Raw genomic sequence first — 27,534 nt, 5'->3', positions numbered from 1 at the left:
GATAGTATTTCTTTGGTCGATATCTCACAAATTTGTACGTGTTCATGAGTCCATTGCTTCTATCAACCCAACCCATATTCTGTACTGTAGTCTTGTACCACATTTTTCCCTTATGCACATTTCAGTTCCATGAAATGTGCTCACCATTATCACATCTCTTTTGTCCTTCCATTTCATCTCCATCTCTTTACCCATAATCCCAACCACATCCGTTCTATTCTCAGATAACGTGTCCACTAATCTAGGGCTAGGGTACAAATTGTTTGAATATATATTATGGCCCTTACCTAGCCGATTATCTGCTAAATCAAGGATGATCCTGGCGGTGACATTCTCTTCTTTACATTTGTCTGAATACATTGTCTTTTCCCGTATAAATCAAAAAATTCCATACATAGCCTGACTGACTTTCACATATCTAAAGAAAGGGCAATGAGAATGCAACCCAAAGACAGCGACATAGCTTCGCTAAAAGACGCATAGGGACGCAAGAAAATGTCTGAAGTTCCATCTAATGGGCAGAAAGTGAACTCATTGGGTAAATCTGCGAGTGGCGGCAGTTGCGTGACGAAATACCATGGCATTATATCTACACTGCCCAAATCCATGAGCATTTCGGTGACGCTTTGCGTTTTATCGTAGGAATTTTTTACAAAACGGGCTGCCCGGCGTTGAACCTTCTCAATTTCCCGAATGAGACCTTTTTCACTCGGATCCCACACGCTGCATGCGTATTCTAAATGAGGCCTTAGAAGAGTGTGGTAACAACGTTCCTTGACCTTCGAGTCACTTTTGCCGACAATGCGTCTAATAAATCCCAATTTTTTATAAGCTTGACCTCAGACTTTACGTATGTGAGTCCCCCAAGTTAAGTCTGTTGTGAATGTGACACCTAGGTATTTTACCGTATCAACTACTGCTAGGTCACCTCCAGCTAATTTGTAAGCAAATCCCGTTGATCTTTTAAAGAAATTTACCACTGAACATTTATTATAATTTAGAGTCAATCCCCAGTTAGAACACCATTAAGTAATGCAATCTAAATCCTGCGCTAGAATAAAACGATCCTCATCCCCAGATATCTCCCGATAGATCACCGTGTCATCCGCGAACATCCTAATTTTACTTTTCACTTCGCGGTTCAAATCGTTAACAAAAATCAAGAAAAGCAGCGGCCATTACCATTGAAAATGAACATAAAATCCGTGTGACGTATATGCACGGCATACTTGTCCAAGGATTATCTCCTCATGATGCATATATATGGCATACCCAGATGAGTGGTTCAGAATGACCACAGCACCAATGTTCACAATGGTGATACTGCAGTGGTCAGCCTAGCCTTGTGACAGATTAACTGACGGATGGCCAGTTCTTGGATATGATAGATATTTGTCCATTCACTCTTAAACTAACGACATTACTGATGCGCAACAGTCTCTCGTCACTTAGTTGGTGTATGGCATTAATTTCCTGATGAATGTCAGCGGGTATAAACCTTATCACTAAATGGATTTTACATTTGGCGGGATTGCCAATTGTATTGTTCATTTTGACTTGCTGCTGTGAACAAACAGCAAGGGGTGTGGTCCTGTATACACTACAGTTTGAGGCATACTGCCTTATTGCGTGTGTGTGTGTGTGTGTGTGTGTGTGTGTGTGTGTGTGTGTGTGTGTGTGTGTGTATTTCAATACAGCAAGCATTCAACTCCCCCCACTACTTCGCTCGCTACATGCAAACGTAAGTTACTTTCTGGACAGACCTCAATATGTTTCTGGGGAACGGAGGCTACTCGCTCTTTTTTTTAAATCCTTCATCCATGTCAAATTCTTTATGGAAAAAGAAATGCCTTGGCGTGCAGATAGAAACTGGAAATATTTTAGAATGTTTTACGTCAAATCAGAGACTCTTGGATCAAAATCCCTTTTTTTTAGAATAGTAGTGTGCGTAAGTACAGTACTGAGGTTTGAAGTCGTTACCATTTGTAGGTTGTCAGTTTCAATTTTTCGAAACTCATAATCAATGAGCAAAAATAGAAATTTTCAGGCATCTTTCTCATCAAGTCCTTGACACTTCCGACTTGAGTCGACATTATTTCACGAAGTTTATTCTATTAGTTCTACAAATCCTGAAATTTTCAGAAAAAGTAACCCATTAGTTGATGCTGAACAACTGTCTCCTGTCTATCTGCTTATCCCTATTATAACATTACTTGTCTGTGTGATATATCCACCGTGTGTATCCCTCCACTCTGGGAGCTGGGCTGTTTCCAGGGTTTACTCTTGGGGGATGTGGGAGGGTATCCAGGCCAAATTTTGTGGGGATAGTGAAGAGAAGACCAAAGTTGGTAAAAATTAAAATGTAATTTTGTATAATCAAATTTATTTAGTTGTACAGTGCATGGTATTTATTTTTTGATTTATTGGAACCAGATAAAAGAAATATCATGTCATGAAAAAAGTCTCAAGGTGCATGCTTCAATTGCTGGATCTACCAGTCTGCGTATGCATACAAGGCTGTGGACTGTTTAATTAAATGAGAAAGAACCCTTTGTTCCTTCATGGTAAGGACAGATTCAAGAAAGGGATAAACAGAAGTTCAAACGAATCCTGTAAAAGACAAAATAATATTTTTTGTGCCTCAAGTGGAGGGAGAAGTAATTGAGTGGATTCTGAGATTGCCATGGAGGCCCTCAGTTGCGTCAAATCCCTAATTAATAGAGCGTTGAATGTGCCTGCCAAAGCTTGAAAATAGCTCTGTGGAGGAATCAACCGGCATTCTAATCTATGACCAATGGATTTATGCTCCCTCTGCTTTTTATTAGGAACTAATACTTGAAGGAAAATGAAAACATTTCAAACTGCACCACTTTCAAATGAAGAAGGACAAATAGCAGCATGTCCCTGACCTCTAAACGATGTTTTCTACTGTCATTAGAAGCAAGTGCACAAAAAATAATGGGAAGAGGTTTTTTTGAAGTGAGGGGAAACAAGTGGTTGGGATGGCAGGGAATGTAAATTAATCCATGGCATTGCGATTGTGCCTGTTTCGGCATGTGCTTCCCGAGCCAAGCCAACCTTCCTGGAGGCATTCACTCAGTCACTCAGTGGTGGTATTCTTACCTGGTTAATTATTGATATAATTCCTGGATTAACAAGGGCCCCTGATAGGTACTCATAAAGGGGTCGGTCATTGATTTGCTCTCCACTTACCATTTGTGCAATATTCTTGAAATTGTAAAAATAGGAGGAAAATTAAAAATAGCATTACTAAGGGCATTTTCTTAAAATGAATAAAAGGAATATAATATATATGCAGAATCATTTTACTCCTCAATTTACCTTGCCAAACTAAATGCCATTTTCATCACTCAAATTTGTGATTAATTAAATCCCAAGACTCTCAACTAATATTACCAGACAAGATTGAATGACTTCAGGATGATAATTTTTAATATTGCTCTTATCGCCATGTTTAAAGATGGGAGCAATAATTTAAGACGCTCAGGAAAACACCCATCTGAAATAACTTATTGAACAATACATGAATTGGAAATAGAAGGGAGTCACTGCAAACTTTCGTTGATGTAGGAGTTATCACATAAAGATTGCAGCCGTTGAGCATGCCAGTATGCTTTAATTTTTTCAAGGTGTCGTTAGCTAGAGCTTAAATCTTTAAATTTGAAGAGGATTGTCATCGGAAATAAATTAGCATTATCAATATCACTATGAGCTATGATAAAATTTACACTCAGCATTTTAAAGTTATCAACATTAAGGGTCCATTCTATTCATATTACAATAAATTCCCTTTATGATGTCCCATGTGAAGAATTTCATCCTGTATTTTATGACACTAGGTCAACTACAGTTATGTGTGTCCTTTAAAATCCCATTCTGATTGATGCAGAGTGCTCATGTTTCCGCTTACTCTTATTCTAGTAAAGAATTATGCATTGAATTAACTTCCATATTTTTGACTTTTAGAATTTACCAACTTCATGCATCTATGCTTATCATTAGAATATTGTGATTTCAATCATGTGTTTGTATTTATTACCAGTAGATATAAATTATTGAGAGTGAGAATGTTATAAAGTGACAATGTTGGTTGTTGAAATCAAAGGGTACATAAAATGGATGGAGTTGTAGAAGGAAGTTGTTGGGTTCTCTCCATTGGGTTCAGAAATGGGAGAAACTTCAACTCATGAAGTACATAAAGAGTTAGTAGGTCAGTAATGTCATTTCATCATCTGGTGAATCAGGAAACCATTTTTGGCATCAAACATAGTCTCTGACTTTAATGGGCTTTGTCAGTGCTAGTGGGGAGCATGTTGCTTCTATGGTAATATATGCCTATGTTATTCATGCATGGAATAATAATGTTTTCATAAATAGTTGCCTAAATATTCTCAACTTATAAGTTGTATTTAAGTATTTTTTTTACTGATGCTTTCTTCATAATTTTGCTTTTGGGTGCTAACTGTATTTTTCTCTCATTAAGTTACATTTTCAGTTTTTTTCCTCTTAGCAAATGGGAGTGCTAATGCTAAGTCATGTAGAGTATGGTACGCAAATAAATGATTTTTTTTCTTTGTTTACTTATATCGGAAATCTAATATGCTGTCTTTGTGTATCCTTTTATTTGAAATGTTAGAAAACATATTTGGTGAAGGTTAAAAGTAGTTTCCTTGGAGTATTAATCAGTAGCTCTATTTTAATTATGTTTGTCCAAATGTATCTCATTTTTTACCCAACCAATAATAGGGCAACTTTTTCCAAGCTTTCATCACCTTTCATTTTGTCTTAACAGGTCATAATTATGTATAGATTATTTGCATAAAACGTTAAAATGAGTGCATCCTAGTATAGGACATCCACTAGTGCATCAGTTTACGGAGACACTGTCACTTGCCTTGTAGGATAAATGCTAAAACCATATGGCTATTGACAATTATGTTTCTTTAAATGATTATGGTAAGCATTTAACCATTAACTGTAAATTTGAAGTTGGATAGAGGCAGATCTGACCAACCCCTGCCTCTCTCCAAGCACCAAATGTAATTACAACAAAATAGCATTTTATCCATCAACCTTGAATTTTCCACACGGAAAAATTTAACTTTTGTGAAGAATCAATTTAAGCTGCCTAAATGTTACCTGCAATCTCTCAGCTTCATGATGATATTGTAATATTGAAAATTTTGCGACCAATAATTATTCTGTTATCAAGAAAATTAATCATCATCTTCTAAAACTGAGGTGAAATATGCCACTCTCATCCTAAATTTGATCTACAAGGGCTGTCCAGAGGGTAATCTCCGTTTGTGTGTAGCAAGCTAAGTAGTGGGGGGAAGGCGAATGTTTGTTGAATCGACATACACGCACTAGGGCAGTACGCCTCAAGCTGCAGTGTTTAGAAGGCCGTGCTGCTTGTCGTTTGTTTACTGTAACGAGTCAAAATGATCAATACAGTTTTAAATCCTGCCAAATGTTTAATCCATTTAGTGTTAAGGTTTTTACCGGCAATAAACTTCTAAGCTGCTGACATTCATTGGGAAATTTCTGCTGTGAATCATCAAGTGATGAGTGACAATGTTGTGAGTCAGTGGTGTTGTTGGTTAGTTTAACAGTAAACGGACAAATGCCCATATAACCAAGAACTGTGACACCATCAGTCTGTGCGGAGCAATAAATTGCTCCAGTAAGCCCAATTTTCAATTCATTTCCATGACGTAATTTCTGGGTTCAAATCCCAGTCAAGGCGAATGATTTTTACTCCCTGAAATTGTTGCATTGAAATGCATATTAGCGGATGAGTCCATTAAAAAGTTACTGCTGTGACATCTCTCACATTTCTTGGAATTTGTCAAAGGTAAAAACAGCCTAAGTGTTTAAAGTTGGCTTTAACCTCGTGGACTGTGGCGCGTCGCGTACGACTACGAATGCCTGTGACATTGTATGTACGGCATTTCGTCACGAAAACATCTCGTTCATTTAAAGCCCCCAAAATTTCAGAGTTAAAGAAGAGGCCTCGATAGCTTAACTGGCTAAAGCACTTGGCTGGACATCGAGGGGTCCTGATCCCGGTCAAGACAAGTGATTTTTACCCTCGGAAATCATTTCCAAGAGCTAACTTTTCTAATGAACACTTAAAAATTTAAGAATTCCATGAAATAATCTTTGCCAGGGATATTAAAAAGGAATTCTTTTGAGTAATCCACAAGTTAAGTCAAAATGCAGTCTCATGAGAAAGTCCTGTCCAAATAGAATGGTGAAAGATCAAAGTATACTCAGCAAAAGTATCTGTTTGTTTCAGACCTAGGTTTTGACAGTAAATTCATGTTTTAATCTTCAAGAAAGTGGCGGGGTAGTGTTGTAGTGAGAGAATGTTGGAACTGTACAGAAATTATTCAGTTTAATAAAGTCTCATAAATTTTCTCTGTGGTCATTAATTAAAGTATGTCCGTACTGTGCATGAATAGGGAGAAAATTCTCTCTCTCACTAGGACTCAAAAGTGAACAAGGGCCAAAATAAGAACATTATCCTAAGTATCGTGCGTACATGGGAACGAGCAAACAGGTTTCGTTCAGTGTCCTTATGTGCACCTTTGTTTATTTTGTTTGTGTGGAGCTGCTCTCAAAGGAGTCCTTAAAGATTTTTCTCTTGAGTTTTGCGATTTCAATTCTGCACTTGAACGTCATAGGTGGCAAAAAGCAGAATGCCTTTCTGCCCGTGTTCTGCATAGCCATATCATTGACGGATTTAAATATATGTGATGATGGCATTTAATTAGTTACCCATATTTGGACCTTGTTATTGAGTAATCATGTTTTTAAAGAGGACAGCATAGTCATATTTTACATGTTGAATTTCTTATAAATCAAATGTTTATGCCCTGTTATGCATCCCTCAATTATGCATCAAAAGGGCAATCCATTTAAGCATCAGAATTGTCGTTCCACAGGAATACCACAACCTCAGTGATTCCTGATTTTAATGTACATAGAATTCATGGTTTATGAACAGCTCATCATTACAATGCAATGAATTCAGAATGTAAAAATCATTCGCCTAGACCAGGATTCGAACGCCAATCCCTCAATGTCGGGCATAAATGTTATCATCATAATTGTTGCATTTTAATGCACATTAATGGATGACTTCATTGAAAGTTGCTGTCGTGCCATCTCTCGCAGTTTCTTGGGTTGATGCTCAATAAATCTTAGTCCTTACACTATAGCCCCTTCCCTCCCAGGTGCTAAGCACATCATCATTTTCATGCCTACCACTGCTGGTTGCAGCTTCAATTCCAAAACTAAACTGGTATGACTCTTAATGCTGCAGAAACAGTATGCCTGCACCTATATATGTAATGTGACACATTTATTTCTGGTGGTATAGTATGCTTTAAAATTTAACTTGTACGAGTAGTTCTTTAAATATTTGCTTCTTCTTATATTATGCGAGTAACGTTGTTTTTGTTGTTGTATTTGTTTTTCTGTTGCATGCCAATTTCCTTTTGAGACTAATTTGTTTCTTTCTCGACTCTCTGTGCACTCTTGACTGTTGGAACTCTCTCTCTTGCATGATGTGTCCAGTGGAAGTAGGTCTCGAGTTTCCAGTTTAACCAGATCACAAGTTACCACTTTAAAAAGCATAGCAAACTTCAACTTCACGCAGAGCTTCTCAAATCTCAGCAGCAACAATGTCTCCTCCAACAGCAACAACACCGCAGTCGGTGGGGTGAGGTAAGGGATCATGAAACCATTTTTGGAATCAAAGGTACCTTCCATACGTCATATACCTTTATCATGGCAATGATAGTTGTTGAGATTTTGCCTACTTCATGTCTGACCTCCCTAGGTCTTGAATTATAAAACACATTGTGGACTTAATGACACGTCTCAATTCTTGGTAAATACATGGTGTTGCGTTTTCTAAATTGAGGCATTTTTTCTCAAAAATTATTTTAAAATCATTTCTTTTTTGGTTTGAATTTAATTGTTCATATCATACCATTGTCTTCTGTAGTATCAGTGTTCAAACTGCAATTCGATTAGAGTTCATCTTGTTAATATCCACACATTTATTTTCATAGTGTTTCACATTTAGGTATTTTTTATAATGAGTCGATTTAAAAAAATCAACTATCACCTGGCCCTAGTAATGTTCTTAACTGATTCTCAAAAGTACGGTGCCATTTCATGCTGAAATCCTAGCCAATTTTAGCAATGTAAGTATTTCCTTTCAAATAATATCTTCCGTAGTTGTCAGGAAATTAGTCAAATAAAGCCAAAAATGATAAAATGATGCGAATGAGGTTGGAAACAGTAGACTAAAAAGTTAACTCTCTGTAAATCTTTGAAAAAATGACATTGGAGTTTAATCTTCAGTCTTTATAAGTCCTCCAAATAATGCATTAGAAAACAAATATGCACATCTTCTTCAAAATAATTTTTCTAACCCATATTCTTAATGAATTTAATGACAATTATTCAATGGGTATGCATCTTGATGTAATCAAGGCATTTCGTGTTTTTAATCACGAAACCCACTAACAAAAGCTCCATTGGTGTGGTTCTTTTAAAACTTGCCTTCTGATGGTTCTAATCTTATAGTTTGCCAACAAAAAGCTAAGGTGTTTTACTTTTAAGAGTTTTGTGGTTAATAGTCTATAAGTGCTGTTCAATAAAGAGTGATCATGCATTTTTTTTCACCTAATGTATAATGAAGAAGGTTAATTTTGTTAGAATGTGAGTATAATATGTACCAAATATGTGGTAATAGTTTCATTGGTTTGACTCCAGTATTGCATCAGCAGCCATTTAAAATTGAAACGTGTTCAGTTTACTTATCGAAATGACACAGGGAACACATGATGCTTCTGCGAAATTTTACGTTTACCTGAACGAATCATCATTTTATGCCTATATAGGGCTCCAGGAGTCTTATGGCGAGTTTGCTCTTTCATAAAGCACAACCAGAAATTTTGAAAATGTTTAAGGAGGGGAGACTATTTCAAGATCAGGGAAAATCCTGAGCTACAGGATGGACGGATGCAAGCATTAACTCCACTTCTGCCATTTTACAATGAAATCAGGGAATAATGTTAAAAGCGCTCTCAGAAAATATAAAATTTCATTGGGTCATTGGGCTAGACATTGGTAACAGAGAACTTGCACGTGACATGTGTGTGCTCTGTGAATTACGCAAAACCTATCTAAAATCATGATTATCTCTTGAAAATAAATGTTATAAGATTTCCTCATCCTCCCTTAAGTCAAGACATCCGCAAGTGACTCCATCCTGTTCCCCAATGTTAAGAAAAGTTTTGTTGGGAAGCATTTTTCATCATCAGAAGCTGGCGTAGGCAAACTGAACATGTTTCAACATGCAATGGTGGCCTCTGACTCAACTTAAGTCAAATCAATTAAATATGTACTGATATATATATGGGTCGTGGTAGTCCAGGGGGTAAAGCGCTGGACTGCTGACCGGAGGGTCCCGGGTTTGATTCCCAGGCGAGGCACTCTGGGCACCTGCAGCTCCACCCAAGCTAAAGTGATTTTTTGGGTGCCAGGTCTTCCTGGGAAACCATAACCGGCACAGGGAAGGAACTGGCCCCCCTACCCTGATGTGTGAATTTCACGTGCCGTATAGGGCTTAGTACTGGGTGAACTCTACCATCACCTACCAAACTGACCTTCCGGTTGATTACTGTGTTTGTGTTTTTTTTATTTATATATATATTTCAGATTAAGCTAGTAATATTACAAAATTAAATAAATCATTCGCATAAAAGTGTATCATCATTCTTAATTGAACAGTCCTCAAATGTCATTTGTTCAACTGTGAGAAATGAGGTTACTCGCATATGCAATTAGGCCGTATCATGATGTATATCAATGTAAATGACTAACCCCACCTCCCCTCTGTAATAACGATTCTGTCTCTACAATCTTACCTTCTTCCTTCAAGCCAAAATTTCTTAGAGCTCAATAGTAGTTCGTAGCGCAGTGCACTTCATGGTGGCATGGCTGCAGTAAAATGTAGGAGCTCTTAACCATGAAGAGACTACATATTTACATTTCTAAAGCTTTATGTAATTTAAAAAATACTACTTGGTTTCACCTTGAAGGAATGTCCATTCTGAGTTTTGACTAAGGAGGCATAGAGCGAAACTTTTTTCAGTATTTTGAAAAGGAATTGAATATAAATAGTTTTTAAGTAACAAATCAAATTAGCCAATTTTTATCATTCAAGTAAATTCTTGACTTCTCGTGGCTACAACTAATGGAACCTCTGAAGGCCATCGTCTCAGGTGAAACATGTGACACTGTCCATGTAAGCTCAAGAATCCATTTCTCCCAAGCTGCCTTGATTAATATCTTCTTTTGAAGTAGAAGAGGCAACCCTTGGCGGATAGCATCAGAGGATTCTTGCACATGTTGAATGTATTAACTGTTCCTAGTTTGGATCGTAAAGTCAAATCAATGGGGATGTTCATTTCCGCCGATATATCTATAAATTTTGTGAATGATGACAATAATTTGCAATCAATAGTTTAAAATGTCGGCCTGCCTAATTAATGCTATGGGTTAAGACCATGTGACCTTAAGATGATGTGTGGCATTGTAGGCTATAAAAAACTGCCTGTGAAATGCAGGCTTTTACTTCTAAGGAGAGGAAGAGCCTTTTATTTGGCCAAATACGGCAAATGGTCTAGTGAAGTTGATGCATTTTTTGATCAGTCCATTGCAATAACTGGGTCCAAGTAGATGCTGTATTCGATGGCATTCAAAATGCTGTTTGGGACATTTCAGTGTTTCCTGTGATGATCGATGAGGATATCCTGCAGGAAGCTTAAGAAACAATTAAGTTGTAAGTGACGAGGATGAAGAAGGTGTTGAGGGAAAATGATGACTTTATTAATTACATCTTCTGAAGGCCTCTTAAGAATTATTTCCACAAAGAGATGTGTTTGGTTTCGTTGGACCAACTTTGGTCTCTCTTGTGCAAGATGGTTCTCGAGTGAGAAGACAATCATCCAGGGTGCAAGTATCAGCTTTATAAGTAATATTGTTTTGTGTCTGTTTAGCTTTTGGTTTATAAACTCGATGGTTTCAGGCTTCACTTTGTGGAAATCCATTCTAATAAATCAAAAGAGAGATGGTACTTTTTTCCACACTTTATTTTACAAGTCGACCGGTTTCGTCGCATAGGCGACATCATCAGGTCTTGATGATGTCGCCTATGCAACGAAACCGGTCGACTTGTAAAATAAAGTGTGGAAAAAAGTACCATCTCTCTTTTGATTTATTAGCTTTTGGTTTGTTAATTGAAATTCTGTTAAGCTACGAAATACCTATTCTATCACGTACGGCATGAGAACATGCATTTATTGAAATTGTTTTTTAAAACCCTATCATTTGGTTTATGATATGTTCACATATTTTTTTACTGCATAATTTTTTAGTGTTCTTAAACAGAACAAACATGATGGAAGTATGCTTATGTCATTCATTAGCTCTTGACAAATTATTCTTTACAAAGACTGATTTGCTAAAGTTAGATGTTTATATGACTTACGCAATTGAGTTCAATAGTATCAGGCTCAGCCTTGTGACATAGTGTCCTGAGGAATTAGAATAAAAATTGGAAATTTCACCAAAATTTATTGCAGTACTACTGCTTTCATCACATGTGCGACATAAAATTGTACCTGAAGATGTCACTTGCGTGATGAAGTTGGTAGAACCACAATTTAGTATCATGAAAGTTTTTTTCTTAATCCTCCAATACTTACTTTTGTCGTTATGGATCATATGCAAATTGCAAAGAGTTTCTAAAGATTTCATTTGGTATATATGTATTATCAATTGGAATAAGTGCAAGTTTAATAATAAATTTATGTGTTATTCCATTCATGCCTAGTCTGAATTTTATATTTTTAATTTAATAACCTTAATCGTGTTGCTCTGAATGGAAAAATATTAATGAAAAAATTCTTTTAAGTTTTCCTAGCACCATATAGTTAAAAGATTTGTGTCTTTTAGAGCTGGTCGACAACCTCTTGTGTAGTATGACACCTCTGTACAACAATATTTTTCCTCCTCCCAAGGAGTTGTTCTATTGTGGTTTGGTGGAATACCCACCATGTTTGATAGCCCAGGGTATTCCTGGGGCTATTTTCAGACGGCATAAGTAAATTTCATATATTATATATTACATTTAGTTACAGTGTTCTGCCATTGACGGTGAGATATCAATTGGGAGGCATAAAATAAAGATTTTCCCTAGGGTAATTATGTAATTATTTATTAGTAATAATTGAAACTGTGGTGATAGAGTAAAAATATAATGGTATGCTATTCTATGTATATATTTTTTGTGATGCAGATTTTTCTTTGGTGAGATAAGGTCCCATAGCCATTTCATTGTGCCATTTCCCACAGATATACTCTCTCAAGGATAAGGATATTAAGCCATCCCTGGGCTTGGCAAAGAAGATAGATTTTCAGCTAGTAAAAGTATAATTATGGCATCATGTACCATTAGTCACCTGTATCTCAATATTGGAAGAATGTGGTTAATTTTTCATGGAATCTCTTTGATAAAAAGACATTAGTTGAATTTCAGGTTTTATTGTACTGTTAGTTATGAAGGTGAATTTTAAGATGCATGGAAATAGATGTAATCTTCTGGCTGAAATTTTTTTTTTTTAAACAGTCAGATTTCTTTGATAGGTAATAATATATGTGTGTTGCCACCATATTTCCCTGGGTTTAATTCATTATTCTACAACATTTTCTTCATTATTGTCTTTTTCCTGTGCTGCTGAAGAAATATGGCAAATCATCATTCCTGATTTGTCACGTGGTAAATATATAATAAAGGCTATTAAATGTTCTTTGATGTGTCCATATATTGGCCTTGTTATGTATCTGCTTTAGATGTTTGCTTATGCTTACCCATATGCAATTGCCAGAATAATAAAAGGTCCACAATTTATGGCAAATAATGTTAGAAATCACCTTTTAACCAAATTCTAATATTACAGCCCAGTATTGGTTCAATAGATTCCAAGCTTTCAAAAGTGTTCTGATTTTTGTGTAGGTTTATTATTATGTTGCATGTGCTGGAAGTTGAATGTTTGTTTCATTATGCATGGTCAAGATAGATACAACATACAAATATTTACAATGTTGGAAATGCAACACTTTAAGTACACATTGATCTCATATGTTTGGCAAACTACACTTACAATTTCTTCCACTTGTGGAAGGGCTAAGGCCAAATGTAGATCCCATATCAATTCTGAATTTATATTATAGCAATCAGTTTTCTAAAATTTTCATTAATAATAATCCTCCTTATTTATTTATTGGATAAATATTTTTAAAACTAGCTTAAGCATATCTGTAATATATTGTTTCTTCACATAAGACTGCTAAATTATTCTTCTCATATTTTATTATTAATATGACTCAATTGACATTGAAGCATTAAAAAAAATAGACAATTCAAATGACTCGGTTGGCGTTGAAGCATTATAAAAAATAGATTATAAATAATAAATATTTTGGAAATTGCTCGGACATCCTCTTTCTCGGGAGATACTGCATGTCAGATGAGATTTGTATCGCTAGCCTTGAGCAAGGAAGAAGGGCGAGGGAGGCTTCTGCGGTATAGAAAATGTTATAATTTCTTATTTTGGAGTGGCAGGGCAGAGAGCACTTACAATAAGTAATTAGTGTAGCCTGCAAGAGAATGTTTTGCTACCTTAAAACGTATTTAATGCTAAGCATGATATAATGGTTCAATTGAAGGAATGAGTATGGTAGCATGCTGTTGAATCGGAAGTTCTCATTACCCGGGTTACAAGTTCCATGTCACTTCAGAACACAAGCACATCAATTGCTAGTCTGAAAGAAATTTACATATCATTGCATCATCTTATTCCTTATTTTGGCAGAGCAATCTATGTGAGACTACTAGCTTTCGTTTCTTTACATTCATTGTGACCCCTTCATTGAGAATAAATTCCATTCCTCGGCAACTGTGTACGCTACAAACACCCTCGGACTCTCCTGCAAGGCCATCTCCGTCGTGCCCACCAGTCACATTCCAGGAATCAAGAGTCCATGTAACAATGATGTTTCACGTGCACTATGTACGTCTGGAATTTGAATCCTTTTATTTTAATTGGCCAAACTAATCTAATATGACGGATGCTGCCCAAGATTACTTAAGGAATTCTAGAATATTACTTGGCCTAGGTATTATTGAGATTTTGAGTAAGGAATGATTTTATGCTGACTTTGCAGTGCCCATAAGTTGTGCAGCATTCTCTGTTAACAGTCATGGTACTCATTAACACTACTCAAAAATAGAAGGAAACTAGTATTCAGGGTGGCCAATCAGTCAGGAATATTGGTAAATAGCCAAGAATTCAAAATGGGAGTCGGGAATACCTGATGATATCAATGTTTCTTTTAGAGACCAGTTTATGTTAAGCATAAGCGATTGTGTGCACATGCCCTGGAGGAGAAATATGAGTAGGATTGACTGAAGTGATACCCTTGGCATAGACATAATCCATAAAAAATACGTAATCAGATTCCAAAACCAAATGTATACTTAGAATGAAAACCATGAAAAGATGGTATTTTAATTGGGAAGAAGTTAAGAAGTGGAATTTAATTTATGGTTTCTGGCGTAACTTTATGGAACCGATTCATTATAAATAAATGAAAGGACTAACTTTGTAGTTCCACACGAAAACGATTTATTCACACGACCTGGGTTTCAAAGTAAAACTTCATCATCAGGTGAGCTCTCTACATTTGCAGCCCTTCTTATATATTCTTCTTATCCTGACTTTACCCCTCCCAAGCCTTCCTGATTATCTCCACCCCACCCCCGCCCTGGCTGAATATATAAGAAGGGCTGCAAATGTAGAGAGCTCACCTGATGATGAAGTTTTACTTCAAAACCGGGGTCGTGTGAATAAATCGTTTTCGTGTGGAACTACAAAGTTAGTCCTTTCATTTATTTATAAAGTGGAATTTAATAAATAAGTGGTCACCCTAGTGTATCAGGTTCACCGTCTGCATTCTAAACAAGTTTATATCCCTTCAGAAGGGACTGTCTTGATAGCAAACTGCATACTACCAACCACGAGGAGCTCTATACGGTGACTGACACTGCCACACCAATATAATTATGCCAGCTTCTTTTCTTTAATTAAAGGTATGCCATTCAAATAATTTTCCTCATCTATTGATGATTAATTTGTAATTTCCCATCATGAGAATATTTATTTATTGAGTAGTGAAAGACTTGGAGTGTTTTCATTTGTGGCACATTTAGTTATGTGAAAAATTATTACTTTTATTTACTGCATGATGTTATGCTTCTTATGAAGTATCCCCCATTGCCTGACTGCACACATGTATTGGTGGTATGCATTTATTGTTCTAATACTAGTATTAGATTGTTGAAATATTATGCATTTGCCTTAATTGTCCTTTTATCTTAGACATAGGTTTATCTTGTTTGCAAACATGTACAAGTTACATTAAGAAGGGACTTGAATAAGATCAATTTTATTTAGATACAATTGTGTAGCAGATGTGCATGATAAACCTATCAGTGGCTGAGTAATGTGAAGTGAAAATGTGTGTCCCACTGACATAAGTGTATAAAGTAATTTTAGTAACTTAAGATGAACTAGCACCTCATAATTAGAAATCTCACGAGGTTCAAAGCCATTTCTAACTCAATTGCAATACAATTAAAGGTTCTTGAATTGCTACTCACCGTTGTTGTATAGTTAGCTTAAAGTAATTTTAATAATGAAGGCATGATATCAGCCTACAATCAATCTATTGCTAGTTAAAGTAACACACAATTGGTATCCAAATTTAAGTCTATTTTAACACGGGAAGTCATTAATGGGAGTACATTTAAATGTATCAAAATGAATTGAATGGAATGTTTTGATTTTTGCCTTTTCCCCAGGAATTCTGTCTGCCTCAAGTCTTCATCATCTCGTGCTCAAATATTTGTTCGCCCTGGAGGGGGTGGTGGTGGAGGGGGGAGTGGTGCCAATTCGAATACCCTCTCGCCATCCAAAGGGACCAACAAGCGTGAGAAACATAAAGGTGGAAGCATGAGATCCTCTCGCAAAGCATTCAGTGCTCAGATAACTTCGAGTGGGTCTTTAAGCGGTGGTGGGGGGAACAGCCAGTGGTATATGTCGGCGTCTTCTCCCATTTCAACTCCTGCCTCGGCACCAATCACTCCAAACTTCCCGACATCTTGGATGGGCAGCGAAGGCAACCACATTGAAGGTTCTCCTCCAACCGTGTTTGAGCTTAGGCAGGAGGTGAGTAATTATTTTGTTTATCACTTTTGGCGGAGTTTGTGCATGGTGATTTATTGCCAATACACAGTTTGCGCCGAGGGGAATCCAAGCCAGTGAAAGAGGTGCTGTGTTTGTGATGTTAAAGGGGAGAATGTTTGGCGAGCATGAAATAGGGAGAACTAGATGAAGTAATTTGAATGACATGCATTGAGGTTGGAAGGCATAGGGAAGTTAAAGAAGGAAGTAGTATGAGGTGAAAGGTTATTTGACCAAGTGTGTTAATGTCCATTTATGTTCTTGCAGTATTATTTTTGTGGATTTTTGAAGCGTTAAGCATTGGAATCTTGATATTACGGTAGCTTACAATATCTTTTTAAAAAACCACTCACTATATCCAGTTCTTGATGTTACCAATGGTGATTTCTATTAGGCCCCTGCCAATCTGTGAAATTCTTTGAATTTCGGCATATTATAGCCATCACTATGGATATTTTTAATTATAGCTTTAAGAGTATCAACCAGGTAACTATTAATGGTAGTTCATCATACATGTTTATGATGTAGAATGGTTTTAATAGGATCCATTATCATTTGTATTAAAACATTATAGTGGCTAATATCTCAGTAACTGCAGCATTAGTTTGATACTATGCACAAGCATGGCATTCCATTGTGTAGAGATTATTGATGTCTTCTTTGAACAGATCGAGAGTGTAATCAGCCTTAATTGTAAATAATTTCAGTTTTTAACATTTTTTACTTGAACTCTGTAAAATCATTTAAAATATCTCGATATGGGTGTGGTGAATACTATACTAAAACGATACTCCTTCATGCTGTATTTGTAATCTTATATCTGGTGCAAATTATCGTATCACAGTAAACTCTCTCGCTTGTATTATCCATGTGCTAATGAAAGATGCCCAATGAATCACATATAAGCAATCAACCAGATTGGATAACCAAAATATGTGGAATATATGGTCATGGATATGTATATGTACGGAGACTTTTCCTTTCCATTCCTTGTGTTTGATTTGCAATTTTTAGCAATTGAAAGTATATTTTTCCTGTTCTTCAGCCATTTTTTAGGATAGGGTGGAATTAAAAGAGTTTTTCAAGAACAGAGAACTCACTGATATCAAGTGAATAGCAGAACGTATTTTTCCTCAAAAAGCTAAACCAATCGCTTGTAGCCTGGAAAAAAGCAAATAATTGGCAAAGGACGAATAGTGGCAAAAGGCTCGCTGGTACCGGTGCAAACTCATCACATGATATTATACCAAATAAAATAATGCGATGTATGGTAATGACTCATTTATTGCAGAGTAAAGCTTTGTATTTGCTCTTGCTTTAAAGGAGAATATAAAATTCTTGGGGCTAATGGATGTGACAGAAACAAAAATGGGAAAATACATACAAATCGTGAAAAAATGATCAAATGAAAAGATTAAATGCAATTGATTATTTCAATACTTTTTATTTTTTATGGAATTAAAATCTTTTTAAAGAGCCTAGGTATTTAAGCTTGTACTTAAAAAAAAGCAGATTGAAATTTCAATGCATTTAATTATCTTTGCAATTGTAATTTTCTTTAAAAATCGAGGTGCTTGGAAGAGAGGGAATGACTCGGAAAATCTGCAAAACGTATGATTGAGGGGTTCACTGTATTTACTTAAGCACATTTACACAATGGTAATTGAAATGGACACGTATGATGGCTTCAGGTTGCATCAGGCTTTTACAAAACGAACCACCAGAGCATCATCACCTTGCCTAATACCAGATTCATCTTTGGAAAGTTACATTTGCAGTGTTCTTAAGTGCAAAAGACTATAAATCTAGTAGGTATTCCATGGAGCTGATGATTCATGAAAAATGTAATTTGGTGAAACTATTTAAAAAATTAAACGCTCTAAATAAAAACCTCTGAGGCCAAGGTTAGAGTTACATTGATGGCACTTCACAATTTCCTACTTTTCAAAGGCATAAGGAATGTTGTTAATTTGTAATGAAAAATAATTAAATAATTGACATCGCTTGAAGTATAACTAGTCACATAACCCACTCGGGTTCCAATCATTACAGCTTGGTATCAAATTGCATTTTAACAGCATACGTTGCTAATTAAATGATTCTTTCATATTATAATGAGAAATATAAAATGTTGCTTTGCAGAAATTCATATCAGTCCTAATGTAAATAGTTATCAGAATCCTGCTCCTTGTAAATGGTTTTCTTAGAGATCTCTTTCCCTCTGTCTTGTGTCGAAAAAAGGCAAAAATGGCAATATCCAGTACATGCCTTGATTTCAGCCTAAACCTAATCAAGTCTCCTAATCTCAATAAGAATATTACTTATATAATTTTTGCTACTCAGGTGAATAGTTTTTGAGTTATCATGCTTAAAAAATGTGATCTTGTGCTGATCGTGAAGCTTTACGGTATCTTTTTCTAGCTCAATTGATGGGATATGTTATGGTGTGCTCTAGTTGGTGGTTTCAAAAATGTGTCTAAGTGCTGTTAAATTTTAGTAATAAGAAATTGCTGAATATGTACTTTTACTAGTATTGGTTTAAAAAAAATATTAAAAATATTTGTAAGTGTAAAGATGAATAATGCATGAAATACTACTAATACTATCAAAACTAAATTATAATTTTAATATTATGAATAAGTTAGAATTTAACATGAGAAAACTCTGATTTATTGCTGTGCAAATTTAAATGCTGTTATTATTTTTAAAAGTACTGATTAATTTATGCACAGTTGACTCCGAAGAGGCCTCTAAGGTCAGAGGTGGAGCGGGAGAGACGTCTAAGCAGACCGTCAAGTGGTCAGTTCCAGCCTTCCAAAGTGGCAGCCTCATTTATGGCAGAAGATGGCAGTCCATCTCCAGGGCCTACTTCTCCAATTAGGCTCAATGGAAACAGCAGCAGCAACCGGGATTCAATTGGTAGGAAAGGTTGCTGTTCAAAAAAAAAACAGCATTTTAAGAAGCCAGGGTTCCAGAAAACCCACAGGCCCTGAACTTACGTTTCCTGTGTGGGTTTTTGCCCAACTTTCCGCTTGCGTTGTTGAGTGGATTTCCTGGTGCGTCTCCCACCCTCTTGCCTGCTCTTTCGTTGGAGTATTCGGGAGTGGGGAGGGGGGGGGGTTGAGACTGTCATAGAAGGGAGATAGGGATTTTGGTGTGCCACTTGAGAGGGGGAGTGGCACACTCACATTGAAACAAAGGCCATTCCTCCTTTGCATAGGAGAGTAGCATTGAAGGGGCTGCGCAAGGGAGGATGGGAGAGAGCATTTAGTGCTTGGTACTTTGTATTTTTTTTCTCTCTATACCTGTGTATTTCTGTTTTGACATTAACATGACGTTGAATGGAGTGTGATGATTGCTTTTCAAGGCTTGAGGTGGCTATTTGATAGAGGAAAGTTGTAGGATATCCATTGCATCAATATTTTGAGAAATGCACTGCTCCACTTGCCTTGAAACTACATAGTAATTCACATAATTAATAATAATCTTATAATCTCATATATGTCACCTGGGCAAAAAACTGAATACCATTTGCTTCCTTATTAGAAGCATCAGGTTTACCGTAACAATGGATGTCCTCATGTCAATATATTATGCAAATATCTACTCCTGTATAGTATATAGTATCCTTTTCTGGGGTTCTTCTCCGCTTGCAGACACAATATTTAAAATTCAAAAGCGAGCCGTACGCCTAATTGTCAAAGCAGAGCATAATGCTCCTTGTCGTCCATTATTCCATAAATTGAACATTCTACCTTTGCCATGTATTTATATCTTTGTATTACTGGTGTACACCTTTGTAAACCTTTCAATGTATGACACAAATTGTGGTATTCACCACTATGGGACCAGGTCTAAAAATGATCTGCACCGAACTTACGTAAGAACTAGAACCACCGCACTAGGCCCTAAATCTATGGGTCTCCTTATGTTTAATAAGCTAAACGAGGACCTGAAATCCAGCACAAACATTTATCTATTTAAAAGAAAATTGAGAGCTTTTCTTCAAAGGAATTTGTTCTATTCTATTAGGAATTTCATGGAACATGAAACTTAGAATAGGCATATGTATTTACATTGTGTATTATTGTATATATTGACGTGTCCTATACTATGTGTACAATTTTTTTTGTATGATGCAGTCTCTGGACAAATAAAAATTATTATTATTATTATCACCAATAGCTATACTTGGAGAGTAGTGCATTAATAAGTTAAAGTTCTTTTGAAAAATAACATTTTCAGCCAACTTTTAAGTAAATGCAGATTATTTTCCTATAATGGAGGAACTTATTTTGCTGGTTTTTCTAATACGTGTATGGTCTGTGACCATTTTCTCTCAAGTGAGGCAGCTACCTCCAATAATGCATCAGGTGACATCCCTAATTTCTATTTTAACTCTGGCGATTAACTGAGCTCACCGACAGCTCTGCAATACCTCCTCCTACTCACACGTCCTCAAACACCCAACCCCAGCATATTATGATGACATTACGTCTTTTCTTAAGGACCAGAACCCATCCAAATTGTCATTTCCCACAGAGATCTCCACCCTTTCCCCACTTTACCACCCACACCACTTATTTTTGAACCCCTGCCAAAATTCATAAAACAAATATTACCGGCTAACTGTTATCTCTTCATTCTGTGTACTCCCCAACTGAATGCATCTCTTCCTTTGTTCATCCCTACTTTTAATCAATCGTCTGTTCCCTCCTTTATTTTGTCAAAGATAATTACCCTTCCTCAAACTATAGAGACTGTGCCATCCTCCCTGAAGTGCATGACAGTTAGTGAAGGATCTCAGGTTGCAGTACACCGACGTTTCCACGGCTGACTCTGCCATCATCGTCAGGGTGAAGTTCAGAGCACGAAAAAGGCCTGGTATTTATACTCTCCGCCAAGGCTCAGGTGTGCTCTGATTGGTCGGAAGCGTTAATGTGCTCCGCTACGGCCAATCAGGTATGTTCCCGTGCATTTTTTATTTTCTTTAGCTCTGGGATGGGCTAACGGGATAATTGGATGCTGGCTCTGGCAGAAGAGGCAGAAAAACCCTGTTGCCAGAGCCTGCATCCCATTTGTCTCTACGATTTCTAATAAAGTCTCAAGGATATTAAGGTACAAGGTGGAAACTATCCATAAACCGCTAAGGAAGCTGCAATCGGTCCTGGACATGGCTAAAGACAAACAGGGATTGAAGACCTCAGGAGTGTACCGGATTCCTTGTGAGTGCGGCCAAGCATACATTGGGGAGAGTGGCAACACCATAGAAACACGCCTAAAGGAACACGAGAGGTGCATCAGGTTACTCTGCCCAGCAAAATCTGCGGCCTCCGAACATTGCCTCAATAACAACCACAGAATTAACTTTACCGGCACGAAGAGGCTGCTATGCCACACCAACAGCTACTGGGATTGCGTGGTGAAAGAAGCCGTTGAAATCCGACTAGGCACCAACAATTTCAATAGAGACAATGGCTTCCAAATCAGAACACTTGGAAGCCAGTGCTAAAGAAAATAAAAAATGTACGGGAACGCACCCGATTGGCCGTAGCGGAGCACATTAATTCTTCCAACCAATCAGGGCACACCTGAGCCTTGGCAGAGAGTATAAATACCAGGCCTTTTTCGTGCTCTGAACTTCACCCTGAAGACGATGGCACGAGTCAGCCGTGGAAACGTCGGTGTACTGCAACCTGACCCGGTGGGAAACCAGAGAGAACTTCTTAAATGACAGTTAGTGTCGATAAATGAGTGGGGGAGGTATGCGATGCAGCCCTATTACATAAAGACTTGGCTTTGTAGATTTGAGTGGGTTAAAAAGGTTGGTGGTACAAGTGTAACTAATGGATAGACACACAGTGTGATAGACACGGAAATGTTATCCATGGTCTTGTTATTTTTTTACCAATGAGAAAAGGTTTTTAAGGTTGAATTGGAGGGAATGTGTGACAGGTGATGTCGGTGGTAGAGGCGGGAAGAGGCTGAGAGTGGGGAGAAGGATTCGGGGAAGAGGGAGTGTTTTTGGATTTCTTTGTATAGGAGTCTCACTCTGAGCCCTAGTAAGCGGTTGAAACTCGCATGTACAGAATCTCCAGCATGAGGTTTCTTTTTGAAAGTTTCCAAAAACATTTTCTTTAGATCGAAAAAGTATGCATTTCTTCATCTTATGTAATGGTAGTGATTAATTCCCATTTGTTTTAGTAGTTATATATAACTTAAATGTATGCTTATTTTTTTCCACTCTGGATTTAAGTTCAATGGAATGTATCATTGTAGCAACCACTGATTCCACTGCGAGTGAAGAGGATGCGGGAGTGCCTCCTCCGTTACCTGTGAAAACACGTGAGGCTGACTACTGTAATTTACCTGATGATTCACTGCCACCAGCAGCTAGACCAGCTGGAACTCCCACCATCCCCAGAGTTAGAAATAAGGTAATTTGTATATTGTGTCCTGTATAGCTTATCTTACTAGAGTATTTTCCATAGTTTTGTAATTATCATTATTGCATAGTACCCTGTAAGCAACTGCTAGGCTGTGTGACACGGGTGTGATTACACATCTGATTACTTTTGATGCAAAAAATGTTTCCCCCCCTGGCATGGATGGGCATAATTCTGATCCCTTATCGTTTGTAGGAAATATATCACCTTCGTTATCACCTGTTCTGCGCTTCTCTCATTTTATAAGCCTGATCTAGTCTATCGTAGTGAAATGGGGTAATAATACAGTTTCAACACCATTACTAAAGAGACGTCCTTCAAATTTATGCAAGTGATTTAATCTGTAATTTAGCCTTTGCTCTGTGAGTGGTTCACAACCTAGATCCTCTAATAATTTTGATACACTACTCAGTTTTTCATAACCAACATTTTAAAATATAGCTCCTCTATGCTGCATGCAATCCAGTTTGGAAATCAATTCAACTTCATGAGGATCCCATTTACTAGCAGCATATTCTAAATGGCTTCTAGTTAGTGAAAGATAGCATCGCTGTTGAAACTTCTTATCACCTGTTCTCAATTCTCGTATAATAAATCCTAATTTTTTGTTAGCTTGTCCAAGTATCCCCCATACATGTTTCACCCTGGAAAGGTCGTGATTTTGGGTAATGCCTAAGTATTTAGTCTAGTCTACCCTTTCTATTTTGGTATTTCTAATGCAGTAGACATTTGGGAGGGAACTTCTCTTATTATCATAATTCAGCTGAACATACTTTTTTAACTTTAATTTAATTACCAAGTTTTGCACCAGCATTGCACAGCATTTAGGTGATCTACTAAAGGTGCTTTATTCTTAGGAATATGGTGTCTCTGTAAATCACTGCATTGTCGGCAAATAAACATATCTTACTAGTGACTACGAAATTAATGTCATTAATGTAAAGAAGGAAGAAAAGTGGTCCAATAACATTTCCCTGAGGACACCTGAAGTGACTTCTACTGCATTAGAGCTAAATTCATCTATGACTACTCTTTGTACCCAACCAATAAGTGTCCATTCCAACCTGGGAAATTTTTATATATGCCAAAGGCTTTCAGCTTTGTGAGTAGTTAACTTTGAGTTACTTGGTCAGAAGCTTTTTTTGAAATCAAGAAAAACCCCACCCAGTGGAGCATTGCTACTTTTGTTTCAACGTAAAACCTTATCCTGTAGATAAAAGTATAATTTAACCTTAATGCATTTTTTCTATCCTTTGGGCTCTTCAAAATTGCACCTCTGACTTAGTGTGAAGTTGTACCACTTGTTGTATGAAGTTCAAGGCACCTTAATCAATATTGAACTCCATAATCTAGTTAATAGAGTTGGATCTAGGATGGCAACGAGAATTCATGGCTTCAATTTCTTTCAGCCGCCTCCACCTGAACCTGTCGAAGAGAATGGGCCCCCTCCAACTCCTCCTCCAAAAAGACCTCACCTAAGGCCTCCCACTGAGAGGATGGACTGATATTTTTCTCTTTGGTGAAGACTTCCACTCAGAATTAATGTTATCACTTATCATACCATGTCATTGCCAAGTAAAAAGCAATATTTTTTGCCCTTGTAAAAATATTTGTAAAAAATGTTTTTTCTAGTAACTTAAGCTCGCAGTATGATGTAAATATATCTCTTCAGAAGGCTCTCTATTTCAGATAAAATATTGGGGAGCCAATCTATTCAGGTTTGTAACTTCAAATTGTATTTCATATGATTCAGTTGTTTAAATGAGTGGAATTGCTAGTTTTTATTCAGTTGTTTTAGGTTTTTTGTTGTTTAGTTTGCAGTTGTTAAAACCTTACCATATTATATAATTCAAATAATTTATTATTTTCTGTTTCATGAGAATTCTATAATTTAATAAGAACAACTAATTTGTGAAAAGTTGGTATGCTCTACACATCTTCTCATTGGTGCCAAATTGTTTTAGTCTTAAAATTTTATGAGGGAGAGAGTATTATGGTAATATTCAGGTATAGTACAGAAAATGAGTGGGATTTAAATGTGACTGAAAAGCTTGAGAGGAATAGGAGAGAAAGTAAATGGTTTGTTCACGTTAAGTGTCATACATAGTTTCCCCTGTTGAGGGTATTGCTACTTTTTATGTGACTTTTATCTGAAAATCCTAGAAAAATGTTTCTTTTTTATCATGTATTAATTTTGAAGACTTTTTAAACAATGGCCATCCTGAGTAAGTGCTGGTAATGTTGATACAATTTTGTCCAATTTTCTAATTGATGTTTGTGGTGCCTAAAATTCTGAAGAATTTAATTGTGATGGATCAGAGGTTTCAGGCCCTTTATTCAGAAAGTATTCGCACACTTTATACCAAATGTATGTGGCTTTGATTTCTTCGAGTCTTTTGCAATTTTGCATGCATAAGCTTAAAATGCCTTATTTAAATCTCAAGAGGGATTTTATGTACAAATGTGGCTGTGCTTGAGAAGTTAGAAATAATGGCCAACACGTATAGCATTTAAAATGTTAAGCACAGCCAATTTAACTAGTCCACTGTACCCTAGATCATGTAAATTGTACCTCATTGTATTTTAAATCTTTTATTCACAGTGAAGTAGCTTTACTGTTATGTGGAGCATATCAGGAATATTTGGCACAGCTTTATAAAAAAGAAAATCATTATATATAACTCTTTCAAGTAGAAAGAAAAAGATACAAAGATGATGAGTGCTCTTAGCCTGCAACAATTTTTTTAATCATTAGTAAAGAGTCCTATATTGTGCCTGAGACAATAAATGAGTGCCAATTATTTTTATGCTCTTTGATAAGCAATTTTCTCTTTTATTATCCGGAAGAATATATTAATTTTGTATTCTTTATTGACAGATGAAGCAAGCATTTTATACAATTTATTGAATCCCGGTGTTTATGATGGGTTAGAAGGTTAGAAAAACATACAAACGGAGCAAAATTCATCCATCCAACTGTCTACGTACATTCGTGGTTTCAAAACCATTAACGCACAAAAATAGATGCTTGCAAAATTGTGTGATTTACATATTTTGTAGTCTGTATGCATGCATATGTGATCATAAGTGTGTAATTAGGGCTTATCCCTGCCAAAGAACAGCTTTGTCTTGGAATGATTTCTGTGTTTTATGTTAAATAAGTTATTGTACTAGTAGATTTAGAATTAATGAAGTCTGGTCTTATGTATAGTCTGCATGGCAGAAATATGCATTGGTAAGCAGTGGTGAGTGAAGAGATTCATATTAAATAAAGAATTTTCATGTAGAGTCTTGCACCAAGTCTTGAGTGCAGTTAATTCAAGATGTATGCCTTTTTTCATACATTACATAAGGGAGATTTTTCCAATGCTTTCCATGGAAGGTACATATTTTCATTCTGTTCAGTTTTAAATGGCATTTTATTTGGGACCAATAGGGAAGAAGATATCAACCGAATTCTATTTTTGTATGAGTAATGTTAGAATGCATTAATGTATTAGTGTTTACTGCCATGATAAAAATACTGGCCTTGCTTAAGCATAGCCTTATTGAGATTTACCTAAAATCATTATTTCTCTTGTGATGTCTTTTAATAGAAAGAATGCTGTAGTTATTATATGTCTCTCTCTTATGTGGAGTAAAATATGAATTTCTAAAGGGCATACTACAGCAATGTGGATTATCAATCAATTAAAGATATATTTTAAAATTAACTCTGTATTACTTATATGAGTTGTAATAAATGACTTTTGAAAATATGGACATCTGTAATCTTAATGTGTTAAGAGAGTATCATGGTATTTGTTTTTATCTCGGAGATTATTGAAGACCCACATGTTTCAACAATATTTTTAATTATTTTCTTTGTTGTGAAATTATGGTAAATTCCTGGAGTAAAACTGGAGAGTTTTAAGATGTTTTATGACAAGAATTAATTTGTACTCCAATTATGATCACCATGAAAAATGTGGGATGTTTTATGTCCTTAGATTAGTTTCCAATTCCTTGTTGAAACCTGCAAAACTGATTGTCATTACATTATTCAACCTTATCACACCATAGTTGCTGTCAACAAGTTTTCAGTACAAGAGAATCTGGCTTAGCAAGCACATTGCATTAAGAGTGATGTTCTACATGAGTGAGAAGGAGAGGGGGGAAGTCTCGAATTGTGCACTTGCTGTGTCAGTTTGTGTTTAGCCCTCGTTCCGCGAGCATCTTAGTTCACTCGTGATCATGCATTTTTCCAAACTTTTGTTCAGGCTTATTATTTGTGATATTTTGTGTCAAGTTAGCTTGGCACAAAATATCATAAAGTACATCAAAAATATCAAAGTTAGCTAGCCAACCTTTGCTGAAATGTCTTCAAAAAAAAGTTACAAGTAGACATCCATAAGAGAATAACAGTAACCGTGGAAATGAAAAGTAAAATCATGTAAAAGTGTGAATGAGGCTGATCTAGCATGCACAGACGATCAGGCTACAACAACAATTTGCGCTCTCCTGAAGAACAGAAACAAAATTTAGGAGATAAATGCTTCAAAGGGAGTGGCAAGAATTTCTAAACAATGGTTACATATTCTCAATGATTTTGAAAGGCTGCGTCCCATCAGTATAAACGATGAGCAATGTCAAGGCGGCGCTATTAACAAGAACTTCATTTGTGAGAAGGGGAAAATGAT

General features: G+C 36.4%; 1 protein-coding gene across 5 annotated transcripts in view; it reads left to right on the top strand.

The window, feature by feature from the left end:
- Positions 1–26,603, top strand: part of mbc (myoblast city) — a 104,877-nt gene extending 78,274 nt beyond the window's left edge. For 3 of the 5 annotated variants that reach the window (XM_071589215.1, XM_071589213.1, XM_071589214.1), the window contains 5 exons: positions 7,603–7,752; positions 16,028–16,394; positions 19,142–19,328; positions 22,689–22,846; positions 24,265–26,603. In XM_071589215.1, coding sequence (XP_071445316.1) covers positions 7,603–7,752; positions 16,028–16,394; positions 19,142–19,328; positions 22,689–22,846; positions 24,265–24,360 — 958 coding nt within the window. In that variant the 3' untranslated portion in view covers positions 24,361–26,603. Of the gene's footprint in view, positions 1–7,602; positions 7,753–12,847; positions 12,884–16,027; positions 16,395–19,141; positions 19,329–22,688; positions 22,847–24,264 lie in introns of those variants that run through there. The other 2 variants (XM_071589216.1, XM_071589217.1) reach the window with 2 other exon arrangements.
- Positions 26,604–27,534: the final 931 nt, after the last annotated feature.

This window comes from Hetaerina americana, unplaced genomic scaffold (assembly GCF_022747635.1).
Source record: "Hetaerina americana unplaced genomic scaffold, ioHetAmer1.1.p SCAF_34, whole genome shotgun sequence".
Classification (NCBI taxonomy): domain Eukaryota; kingdom Metazoa; phylum Arthropoda; class Insecta; order Odonata; family Calopterygidae; genus Hetaerina; species Hetaerina americana.
Note: the sequence above shows the minus strand (reverse complement) of the source record. Positions and strands in the feature narration are given on the sequence as shown.